Source organism: Oncorhynchus keta, chromosome 30 (assembly GCF_023373465.1).
Source record: "Oncorhynchus keta strain PuntledgeMale-10-30-2019 chromosome 30, Oket_V2, whole genome shotgun sequence".
Taxonomy (NCBI): Eukaryota; Metazoa; Chordata; class Actinopteri; order Salmoniformes; family Salmonidae; genus Oncorhynchus; species Oncorhynchus keta.
Window position 1 is genome coordinate 33,553,569 of NC_068450.1, and position 12,364 is coordinate 33,565,932.

Here is a 12,364-nt window from a genome sequence, read left to right on the forward strand (position 1 = left end):
AGAGAGCTGTTTCAAATAAGAATTTTAAGTCTACTATAGAATATTCATTTATTGCATTATTGCAGTTACCTTACTGTCTGGAAATGGTCAGCTGTCTGGATTCTGCCCGTCGGAAAACATCTATGCTGAGCATACAATGCTTGTCTTAGATTGACATGAGGATTATTACTTGCACAGTGCACAGAAAGTAAGATCATGTAAATATCACAAAGCAATAGCCATTCTATAACCATGCTATTGTTTATTTTAACCCTTCCAATATCAAACTGCAGATATTTCCAAACTTTCCCATAAACTCTTATTTAAAAGTGAACAGACGTTTTTGGCAGTGCAGTTCACTAAGGAATGTTTTTAAAAGGTGCTGCAAGTGTGTGGAGGAACTTGTTGAGTTACATTCTCATCATACCGAGTTCATAGCGCGTCACACCCTCCTTCCCGACGTCTACTGCACAGCAGGCAGCTGGAGCGCTGGATGTGTTGAAGGGAGGCGGGTTGACTGACTCCAATAAGCGGAGAGTTTGATGTTTACTCCGTCAATCTGGAAACTTGAACGAGCACGACGATCTTCAAAGGTTGTATTATATCAGCAGCATTTGAAGAATGCCAGTGCTGTTGTCAAAGGAATGATATTTTGACTCATTTTTGGCAATTGCATGTAATCAACAACAGCAAAAGGTTCCTTCAATCAATCCAACCAGGAACTTGGTCCTTGGTCAGAGGAGCTCACCTGCTCAGGTAAGAGTACATGTCATGTATTCCTTTCTTCTGATACAATCTAAGAATACTGTCAATGTAATATATGGTTTTAACAATATTTGCAGATACATGTCTGATTAACCGTTTATGGTGAATTATCTATTATTCTCTCATTTATGTCACTTAGGACATTTTTCATTCAATATTATGTGGTTGTTGATACAATTTGACTGAATCAAAGATAAAAATCTGTCTATCACAAAGTTGTGATAAAAGGTATGTAGCTTGTAACATGTGGACAGCAATGAGCATTGATTTACTTTGTACCTATAATGTGTGTACTGACAAGCAGACATTGTTTTTAAATAACAGATATCTGCTAATTAAAAGATGTCATTTCAGTCACGTTTTGGAAAGCTTATCCTGTCCATTCTGTTCCAGTCATACATACACGGTTGATGGGGATTTTTCAACTGTCGGTGAATCATATAAACTCACCGGGATACTTTCCTTTTTTTGGATTAAAACAAAAACAAAAATAACTATTTGACTACTTCATGGCGAGATGATTTGTTAATTCACCTTGGATCCATCCAAGTCAGGAAATCCAATCCAAACCGAGAGAGTTATAACATTTTTTAAATGTTTTTTATTTTCATTTCACCTTTATTTAACCAGGTAAGCTGGTTGAGAACAAGTTCTCATTTACAACTGCGCCCTGGCCAAGATAAAGCAAAGCAAATTAAATCCATATCCTAAATGATAGACTTACAAACAGCATAATTCCAATGAATGAAACAATCACATGCTGTATGAGTAGCCTAGCCTACAGATGGATTTGCTATTCACAATATCAATGTTCTCTACCTTTCAACTATTGTACTCTACCACAGGAGGCTGGTGACACCTTAATTGGGTAGGACGGGCTCGTTGGTAAAGGCTGGAGCGGAATGGTATCAAACACATCAAACAAATGGTTTCCATGTGTTTGATGCCATTCAATATGCTCCTTACGGCCATTATTATGAGCCATCCTCCCCTCAGCAGCCTCCACTGTGCTCTACTATGTTCCACCAGGATCTGAGTTGAGTCAGCGATGGCAGTTCGTTCAGGTAGCCCCCAGGAAGTAGTAAAGACAGAGGTGCAGTCCGATAGAGTCATCTTCACCTACTTCCAGGGTGACATTGGTAGCATGGTGGACCAACACTTCACCCGTGCCCTCGGCAAGGCCGGCAAGAACAAGGCCCCCAGCGGGAAGGGCAAAAAGAGCCGCAAAGCTGTCAAATCTGGTGAGCAGACAATATTGCACAATATCTCATACTGTGCAATTAAGTTTATCATCCTGATGCTGTGTGCACCAAACAAGAAAACAGGTGTTCACTGACATGTGAAATGTACACAATGAAATAAAATTCTAGATACTTTTTCTCAATCTTTTTCAGAGTCTGATTTAACGTCTTGTCGGTGGGGTGTCTCGACCCCGTCCTGGTCTGAAGGCCACTTTGCCCCTGTCTCTGGTTCCCTTCAGCTGAGCAACACCAAGGAGTCCAGCTCCAGCCACCCCCTCGCCCTCGACTCCCCAGACGAGAGCCCCAGCCCCTGGGCCTTTGCCTCCAGGCAACATGGTGGTCTGGGCCTTCCCGCCATGGCCTATCCCCATGCCATGTCCCCTGAGGGCCTGGGGGTCACTGGACAGCATTACACCAACTCCCTGCTCAATCTCCTCCACAGTGACCGGTCAGAGGTGGCTGCAGACATGGTCTCAGGCTCCAAACCAGAGCTTTTCCCTAGCTGGACGGGTCACCCGGTCTTCAGAGAACCCATGAACCCTGACTCGGGTATGGCTGCCTCAACACAGATCCCTTATCACTATTCATGTGTAGGAAAAGGAAGACTTCTCTCTTACACAGATTAGATAGTGAACTGTAGCCTAGATCACTGTCAGATAAATCTACCATCCAAAATGAATTGGTGTTGTGAAGATTGGGGAGGTTTCACAGTACCTGTGCTTCAGTACTTTTTCTCAACTTCATATCATTTGATTGTTTGGTTGGTTTTCAAAAGGTCTGTTTTGAGTTATTCATCACCTATTCCTCCCTCTTTCAGGAATAGTTCTGGAGAAAAAGGACCTGTATTGGTATTAAATGAAGTGTCACTGCGCAGGGAAGAGAGAGAAGAGTCTGCAACACATTCATGCTGTGCTCCCTCCTCTGGTAATCAGACAATTTCCTGCCAAACCAGCCTCCTCCACAGCCACTCTCAGAAGGATATCAGTTCCCTGAAATGCAACAGCTGGAACGGCCTCTCAGAAACAAAACACTTTCTGACTAACCTGTTTGCAAACCGGATTATAATTCAAGGAGTCGGGGGGTGGGGTGTCAGTGTCACATCAAAAATCAAAAATAGCCTGTTTCGTCTGTGGAGAAAGTTTACATTAGATACTTACATCAATTTCCTGCGTAAAAAAAAAAAAACTTTTACATTTTTTTTTTTTTACAATTTAACAATTTCAAACATTTATTGAAATACGGGTGTTTATGAATAGCTGTTGCTTCCTTCAATGTGTGGACTTCTGAAGGAGTTTTAAAAAAATGTGATCTTCATTTGTGATGTGGAACCAGCTAATAAGGTTTAGCTCATAGCAAATGAATGAAATGCAGTTGATATCCTTATGATTGTCATGAAAATGAAAGGGGTTTATGAAGAGGTTTATGAAATAGGTTATTCAGAGATGGTCTACTTTGTATACTCAGCAGCAATCTACATTGCACTGTAGGCATTGACACAAACCTCTTTTACTGTAATAATTGAGTTGTAAGACTTTGGATTAAACATAAAACATGTATCTGTTGCATCTTAATGAAGTGCAAAAACATCTGGACATCTGGATTGATCTGGATTAGAATAAATATCTTTTGCCTGGAAAGTGTACATTACTCTCACAGGAACAGACCTCGAGCCACTTAGAACAAGTTTGACCATACTGCCACCATATGGCTGAAAACATGAAGAGGGAAGAGGTGCCAAATGTACAAAATGTCACTTGAAATGAATATTAGACTATTAAAATGTTATTTTGTTTTCTCATTCATTTTTCATGTGTGGAAATTTTATTGATGCATAGTGGATTATATTCAGTAATACAAATAAAATAGTTTTTCCCCTCCGAACTGGGCAGAGCATTTTTGTTAAAATGTTGGTTAGAACAAAGTGGCCATGACAAAGCATCTTCCGCCCTGTAAATGTTGGTTAGAACAAAGTGGCCATGACAAAGCATCTTCCGCCCTGTAAATGTTGGTTAGAACAAAGTGGCCATGACAAAGCATTTTCCGCCCTGTAAATGTTGGTTAGAACAAAGTGGCCATGACAAAGCATCTTCCGCCCTGTAAATGTTGGTTAGAACAAAGTGGCCATGACAAAGCATCTTCCGCCCTGTAAATGTTGGTTAGAACAAAGTGGCCATGACAAAGCATCTTCCGCCCGGTAAATGTTGGTTAGAACAAAGTGGCCATGACAAAGCATCTTCCGCCCTGTAAATGTTGGTTAGAACAAAGTGGCCATGACAAAGCATCTTCCGCCCTGTAAATGTTGGTTAGAACAAAGTGGCCATGACAAAGCATCTTCCGCCCTGTAAATGTTGGTTAGAACAAAGTGGCCATGACAAAGCATCTTCCGCCCTGTAAATGTTGGTTAGAACAAAGTGGCCATGACAAAGCATCTTCCGCCCTGTAAATGTTGGTTAGAACAAAGTGGCCATGACAAAGCATCTTCCGCCCTGTAAATGTTTTTGAACGGTACTTTGCTAAAAGGTGTCAAACATAAGTGTCAAATTCTTTATCCAATGATACTAAAAAAGAGAGGAATGACAGCTAGAGGGGTGTTGCATTGTGTTTCAGTATTAGCATAGGAAGAGAACGGGCAGGTGAGGCAGTAGCATAGGAAGAGGACGGGCAGGTGAGGCAGTAGCATAGGAAGAGGACGGGCAGGTGAGGCAGTAGCATAGGAAGAGGATGGGCAGGTGAGGCAGTAGCATAGGAAGAGGACGGGCAGGTGAGGCAGTAGCATAGGAAGAGGACGGGCAGGTGAGGCAGTAGCATAGGAAGAGAACGGGCAGGTGAGGCAGTAGCATAGGAAGAGGACGGGCAGGTGAGGCAGTAGCATAGGAAGAGGACGGGCAGGTGAGGCAGTAGCATAGGAAGAGGACGGGCAGGTGAGGCAGTAGCATAGGAAGAGGACGGGCAGGTGAGGCAGTAGCATAGGAAGAGGACGGGCAGGTGAGGCAGTAGCATAGGAAGAGGACGGGCAGGTGAGGCAGTAGCATAGGAAGAGGACGGGCAGGTGAGGCAGTAGCATAGGAAGAGAGCAGACATATGAGGCAGTAGCATAGGAAGAGAGCAGACAGATGAGGCAGTAGCATAGGAAGAGAGCAGAAAGATGAGGCAGTAGAATAGGAAGAGAGCAGACAGGTGAGGCAGTAGCATAGGAAGAGGACGGGCAGGTGAGGCAATAGCATAGGAAGAGAGCAGAAAGATGAGGCAGTAGCATAGGAAGAGGGCGGGCAGGTGAGGCAATAGCATAGGAAGAGAGCAGACAGATGAGGCAGTAGCATAGGAAGAGAGCAGACAAGTGAGGCAGTAGCATAGGAAGAGAATGGGCAAGTGAGGCAGTAGCATAGGAAGAGGACGGGCAGGTGAGGCAGTAGAATAGGAAGAGAGCAGACAGGTGAGGCAGTAGCATAGGAAGAGGACGGACAGGTGAGGCAGTAGCATAGGAAGAGAGCAGACAGATAAGGCAGTAGCATAGGAAGAGAGCAGACAGATGAGGCAGTAGCATAGGAAGAGAGCAGACAGATGAGGCAGTAGCATAGGAAGAGAGCAGACAGATGAGGCAGTAGCATAGGAAGAGCAGACAGGTGAGGCATTAGCATAGGAAGAGGGCGGGCAGGTGAGGCAATAGCATAGGAAGAGAGTAGACAGATGAGGCAGTAGCATAGGAAGAGAGCAGACAGATGAGGCAGTAGCATAGGAAGAGGACGGGCAGGTGAGGCAGTAGCATAGGAAGAGGACGGGCAGGTGAGGCAGTAGCATAGGAAGAGAGCAGACAGATGAGGCAGTAGCATAGGAAGAGGACGGGCAGGTGAGGCAGTAGAATAGGAAAATGACGGACAGGTGAGGCAGTAGAATAGGAAGAGAGCAGACAGGTGAGGCAGTAGCATAGGAAGAGGACGGGCAGGTGAGGCAGTAGCATAGGAAGAGAGCAGACAGATGAGGCAGTAGCATAGGAAGAGGACGGGCAGGTGAGGCAGTAGCATAGGAAGAGGATGGGCAGGTGAGGCAGTAGCATAGGAAGAGGACGGGCAGGTGAGGCAGTAGCATAGGAAGAGGACGGGCAGGTGAGGCAGTAGCATAGGAAGAGGACGGGCAGGTGAGGCAGTAGCATAGGAAGAGGACAGACAGGTGAGGCAGTAGCATAGGAAGAGAGAAGACAGGTGAGGCAGTAGCATAGGAAGAGGACAGACAGGTGAGGCAGTAGCATCGGAAGAGGACAGAGGTGAGGCAGTAGCATAGGAAGAGGACAGACAGGTCAGGCAGTAGCATAGGAGGAGGGAAGACAGGTTAGGCAGTAGCATAGGAAGAGGACAGAGGTGAGGCAGTAGCATAGGAAGAGGACAGACAGGTCAGGCAGTAGCATAGGAGGAGGGAAGACAGGTTAGGCAGTAGCATAGGAAGAGGACAGAGGTGAGGCAGTAGCATAGGAAGAGGACAGACAGGTCAGGCAGTAGCATAGGAGGAGGGAAGACAGGTTAGGCAGTAGCATAGGAAGAGGACAGAGGTGAGGCAGTAGCATAGGAAGAGGACAGAGGTGAGGCAGTAGCATAGGAAGAGGACAGAGGTGAGGCAGTAGCATAGGAAGAGGACAGAGGTGAGGCAGTAGCATAGAAAGAAGGTTATTTTCATTTTCACCTCCTTCCTTTCAAGGCTCATGGAGAGTAAACGAAACACAACGAGTATGTTGGTTTACTTCATTCTTCATTCTAATTGAAGTATGTCAGCCTCAGTCAATCACATGTCTGGAGGAGCTCTTGTGTGATTCTTCAGCCCTGTCATTCAAAAGAATAAATAATAAAAGATGAAACTGAACAACACAACAACAAAGCTCTTAAGGAACAACTTCTGCTACATCCTATGGTAATGAGATTGTGGCTACCCTTGTGAAACACGTGATAATAGATATGGGCTTGGTATATACTGGTGCCTTCCCCCACACCCACCCCTTTCCTAATCAGACTGGCAAGCATGTTGAGGTCCACCACTCACAACGACCCACATTGAAAGCTGCAGATGGAGGAACAACTACTGTATCTCCACATGCTTGCTTGTGGATTATGGATGTCTCTGCACTCATTTTAGCACCTTCCCATCTGGTACTGTAATAACCCCAGTCCAAATGAAAAAGGGGCAATGCCAGGACCAGGCAATCCCCTCATCATCCAACTCAATGCACACACACACACATCCTATCTATGTACAGTGCCTTGCGAAAGTATTCGGCCCCCTTGAACTTTGTGACCTTTTGCCACATTTCAGGCTTCAAACATAAAGATATAAAACTGTATTTTTTTGTGAAGAATCAACAACAAGTGGGACACAATCATGAAGTGGAACGACATTTATTGGATATTTCAAACTTTTTTAATAAATCAAAAACTGAAAAATTGGGCGTGCAAAATTATTCAGCCCCCTTAAGTTAATACTTTGTAGCGCCACCTTTTGCTGCGATTACAGCTGTAAGTCGCTTGGGGTATGTCTCTATCAGTTTTGCACATCGAGAGACTGAAATTCTTTCCCATTCCTCCTTGCAAAACAGCTCGAGCTCAGTGAGGTTGGATGGGGAGCATTTGTGAACAGCAGTTTTCAGTTCTTTCCACAGATTCTCGATTGGATGCAGGTCTGGACTTTGACTTGGCCATTCTAACACCTGGATATGTTAATTTTTGAACCATTCCATTGTAGATTTCGCTTTATGTTTTGGATCATTGTCTTGTTGGAAGACAAATCTCTGTCCCAGTCTCAGGTCTTTTGCAGACTCCATCAGGTTTTCTTCCAGAATGGTCCTGTATTTGGCTCCATCCATCTTCCCATCAATTTTAACCATCTTCCCTGTCCCTGCTGAAGAAAAGCAGGCCCAAACCATGATGCTGCCACCACCATGTTTGACAGTGGGATGGTGTGTTCAGGGTGATGAGCTGTGTTGCTTTTACGCCAAACATAACGTTTTGCATTGTTGCCAAAAAGTTAAATTTTGGTTTCATCTGACCAGAGCACCTTCTTCCACATGTTTGGTGTGTCTCCCAGGTGGCTTGTGGCAAACCTTAAACAACACTTTTTATGGATATCTTTAAGAAATGGCTTTCTTCTTGCCTCTCTTCCATAAAGGCCAGATTTGTGCAATATACGACTGTCCTATGGACAGAGTCTCCCACCTCAGCTGTAGATCTCTGCAGTTCATCCAGAGTGATCATGGGCCTCTTGGCTGCATCTCTGATCAGTCTTCTCGTATGAGCTGAAAGTTTAGAGGGACGGCCAGGTCTTGGTAGATTTGCAGTGGTCTGATACTCCTTCCATTTCAATATTATTGCTTGCACAGTGCTCCTTGGGATGTTTAAAGCTTGGGAAATCTTTTTGTATCCAAATCCGGCTTTAAAATTCTTCACAACAGTATCTTGGACCTGCCTGGTGTGTTCCTTGTTCTTCATGATGCTCTCTGAGCTTTTAACGGACCTCTGAGACTATCACAGTGCAGGTGCATTTATACGTAGACTTGATTACACACAGGTGGATTGTATTTATCATCATTAGTCATTTAGGTCAAAGATCCTCACTGAACTTCTGGAGAGAGTTTGCTGCACTGAAAGTAAAGGAGCTGAATAATTTTGCACGCCCAATTTTTCAGTTTTTGATTTGTTAAAAAAGTTTGAAATATCCAATAAATGTCGTTCCACTTCATGATTGTGTCCCACTTGTTGTTGATTCTTCACAAAAAAAAATACAGTTCTATATCTTTATGTTTGAAGCCTGAAATGTGGCAAAAGGTCGCAAAGTTCAAGGGGGCCGAATACTTTCGCATGGCACCGTAGTAGCTAAACACTATAGTATAGAAACACCTTGAGCCTCCTGCTTGGCTGAGATGGCCTATGTGTTTGTCCTGGGCTAAACTGTGTGTCACCACGGGTGATACCAAAGAGCCTTTGTTCCTTAGCTTCAACCCCAACAGACATCTGAGGGCATCTCAATACATGGAAAAAGCTTTCTGAGACAATCATTGGATTGATGTATTTTGTTGAGATTTCACATCACTGGCTAATTACTCAAAGTTCCAGACATTCTAAGCATTCCATTCACATCTTTGTTTTTCTTAGAGGAGAGGAGGGGTTGATTCACTACAGCGAGGGTTGACTGATTCACTACAATCTGCCTTTGTCACAGAAACGCTGTCCAATCAGTTTGTAGGGCTCGCTCTTTTCCTTCATTAACAGTTTATCAGTGACTCAGAGGCCAGTGGTGGAGCCACAGCAGTGGTGGAGTCACAGCAGTGGTGGAGCCACAGCAGTGGTGGAGTCACAGCAGTGGTGGAGCCACAGCAGTGATGGAGCCACAGCAGTGTTGGAGCAACAGCAGTGGTGGAGCCACTACAGTGATGGAGCCACAGCAGTGGTGGAGTCACAGCAGTGGTGGAGCCACAGCAGTGGTGGAGCCACAGCAGTGGTGGAGCCACTACAGTGGTGGAGTCACAGCAGTGGTGGAGTCACAGCAGTGTTGGAGCAACAGCAGTGGTGGAGCCACTACAGTGATGGAGCCACAGCAGTGTTGGAGCAACAGCAGTGGTGGAGTCACAGCAGTGGTGGAGCCACAGCAGTGGTGGAGCCACTACAGTGATGGAGCCCCAGCAGTGTTGGAGCCACTACAGTGATGGAGCCACAGCAGTGTTGGAGCAATAGCAGTGGTGCTATACCTTACGTCCTTAGCTAATTAGTTAAAGACAAACAGGGATGTCAATGTGGAACAATAAAATATAACAGCCCTGAGATTCATTAATGTCACCTAGATAATTCCTTTGGTAATGTGTCATTAGAATGTTTAGAACGATTAGAATGTTTAGAACCTGATAGTTTGTCGAAGTTACAGATTGACCTCGTATGGATACCTTCAAAGTTGATGGACCCAGAGAGCTAGTAACCCAAGGGTTTGTTTCATTGGCCAGTTAGCATTGTTAAGTCTAAAACAGTGTGTTGAAAGAGCGCTTTGACATGTTCTAGTGGGCTAACCTAAATCACTTCAAACCATGTTGACGATGCCTTTCTCCACTCTCTAAAAACGTTCAACTGCTGTGATTTTTCAGTTGGTTAAAATAACGGACTTTTTGCTCTGTCTGGTCTCCATCTTCATTTCTACAGGGGCTGATTTACTGGCTTACTGGTGCTCTTCCATGCCGTCCCCAGGAGGGGTGCCTCACTTGAGTGGGTTGTGGTACTGACGTGGTCTTCCTGTCCGGGATGGCGCCTCCCCTTGGGTTTGTGCCGTGGGGGAGATCTTCGTGGGCTATACTCGGTCTTGTCTAAGGATAGTAAGTTGGTGGTTGAAGATATCCCTCTAGTGGTGTGGGGGCTGTGCTTTGGCAAAGTGGGTGGGGTTATATCCTGCCTGTTTGGCCCTGTCCGGGTGTATCGTCGGACGAGGCCACATTGTCTCCTGACCCCTCCTGTCTCAGACGCCAGTATTTATGCTGCAGTAGTTTATGTGTCGGGGGGCTTTTTTACTCCTGAGGTGCTGACATGTTGCACCCTCTACAACCACTGTGATTATTATCTGACCCTGCTGGTCATCTATGAACATGTGAACATCTTGGCCATGTTCTGTTATAATCTCCACCCGGCACAGTCAGAAGAGGACTGGCCACCCCTCATAGCCTGGGTCCACTCTAGGTTTCTTCCTAGGTTTCGACTTTTCTAGAGTGTTTTTCCTAGCCACCGTGCTTCTACACCTGCATTGCTTGCTGTTTGCGGTTTTAGGCTGGGTTTCTGTATAGCACTTTGTGACATTAGCTGATGTAAGAAGGGCTTTATAAATACATTTGATTTCTATCTGTCCCTAACATTTAACTCAGAAGCCTTTTTCCACCACTGTAAACTATCACCAAGTCTTGCATTTAATGACATGACGGAACCGAAAATAACTCAACCCCTCTCTGATTCTGATCTGTGCCTTCATAGCTCCTCCTCAATCAGCCTTCACCTTTTAACCTCTGACTGTAATGACTCAGATAAACAATTTCAATGAGGCAGGAAAAGGAGGTCACAGTTAGGAAAAATTAAGGTCAGAGGTAAAAAAAAGGTGACATAACCTTTATAGGCTATGTGTTGAGGTCACCTTTTTTTAACCTCGGAGTATGAGCTCTGAGTCTGACCTTTCCCCTGCCACGTTTGCAGTGGTGGAAAAAGTACCCCGTTGTCATAGTTGAGTAAAAGTAAAGATACCTTAATAGAAAATGATTTAAGTAAAAGTGAAAGTCACCCAGTAAAATACTACTTGAGTATTTGGTTTTAAATATACGTAAGTATCAAAAGTAAATGGAATTGCTAAAAGTATAAATCATTTCAAATTCCTTATTTTAAGCAAACCAAGCGGCACACTTATGTTATGGATTGCCAGGGGCCCACTCCAACACTCAGACATTACAAATAAAGCATTTGTGTTTAATAAGTGTCATGTATTGTATTGTCATGGCTTGTCCCTGTGCTTTCTCTTCTCTTCGTTTCCCCCTGCTGGTCGTATTAGGTTTCTTTCTCTCTCTCTTTATCCCTCTCTCTCTCTATTGTTCCGTTTACTCTTTCACACCTGTCCCCTATTTTGCCCTCTGATTAAGTCTCTATTTCTCTCTCTGTTTCTGCTTCTGTCCTTGTCGGATTCTTGTTTGCTGTGCCTTTGTTCCGTCCTGTTGTATTCTGCCTCGTCTTCAGATACTGCGTGTGAGCAGGTGTCCCTATTCCTCTACGGCCCGCGCCTACCCGAAGGGACCTGCAGTCTGTTGCCGCAAGCCCTGCAACTCTCCTCAACAACTAGAGGATTTATGTTTTCCCTGTTTGGACATTTCCTGTTAAGGATTGAGGATTATGTTTTCTCTGTTTGGACTTTAATAAGCTCAGTTTCTGTTAAGTCGCTTTTGGGTCCTCACTCACCTGCATAACAATAAGTCCGCCAGAGGCAATAGGGATGACCAGGGATGTTCTCTTAATAATGTGTGAATTGGACCATTTTCTTTTCCAAATGTAACAAGTACTTTTGGGTGTCAGGGAATGTTGTGAAGTAAAAGTTGGCAAAAATATAAATAGTAAAGTACAGATACCAAACAAACTACTTAAGTTGTCCTTTAAAGTATTTTACTTAAGTACTTTACACCACTATCAGTTTCAGCCAACTCCTTTTGATCCACCACATTGTCACTCCATTCCAATTTCCTTCCCAATCCATTGTCAATCCATTCCAATTTCCTTCCCAATCCATTGTCAAACCATATAAGTAGTCATATTAGTCAGTGTCAAAAAAGGGAATAGTTTGGAGAAGCAATATTGATCATCATGACAGTCTTAGGAGGGGGATTCAGTTGAATA

At 44.4% G+C, this 12,364-nt stretch overlaps 1 protein-coding gene across 2 annotated transcripts; it reads left to right on the forward strand.

Moving 5' to 3' along the window:
• The first annotated feature begins 453 nt into the window (after positions 1-453).
• Positions 454-3,783, forward strand: LOC118372134 (transcription cofactor vestigial-like protein 2). Of its 2 annotated transcripts, XM_052488318.1 has the most exons (5): positions 458-572; positions 670-735; positions 1,774-1,985; positions 2,139-2,534; positions 2,803-3,783. In XM_052488318.1, the coding sequence occupies exons 3-5, from the start codon at positions 1,793-1,795 to the stop codon at positions 2,838-2,840; spliced, it is 627 nt and encodes a 208-aa protein (XP_052344278.1). In that variant the 5' UTR covers positions 458-572; positions 670-735; positions 1,774-1,792; the 3' UTR covers positions 2,841-3,783. The 2 variants fall into 2 exon arrangements, with proteins under 2 accessions (XP_035613811.1, XP_052344278.1); XM_035757918.2 differs by having other exon boundaries at positions 454-735.
• The last annotated feature ends 8,581 nt before the right edge of the window (positions 3,784-12,364 follow it).

What these genes read in the sequence shown, in the direction of transcription:
- LOC118372134 (XM_035757918.2), top strand. Translation starts at nt 1,793, where the DNA reads ATGGCAGTTCGTTCAGGTAGCCCCCAGGAAGTAGTAAAGACAGAGGTG. An exon ending in CCGCAAAGCTGTCAAATCTG is followed by an intron (nt 1,986 to 2,138) that starts GTGAGCAGACAA and finishes AATCTTTTTCAG; the next exon opens with AGTCTGATTTAACGTCTTGT. An exon ending in ACCCATGAACCCTGACTCGG is followed by an intron (nt 2,535 to 2,802) that starts GTATGGCTGCCT and finishes TCCCTCTTTCAG; the next exon opens with GAATAGTTCTGGAGAAAAAG.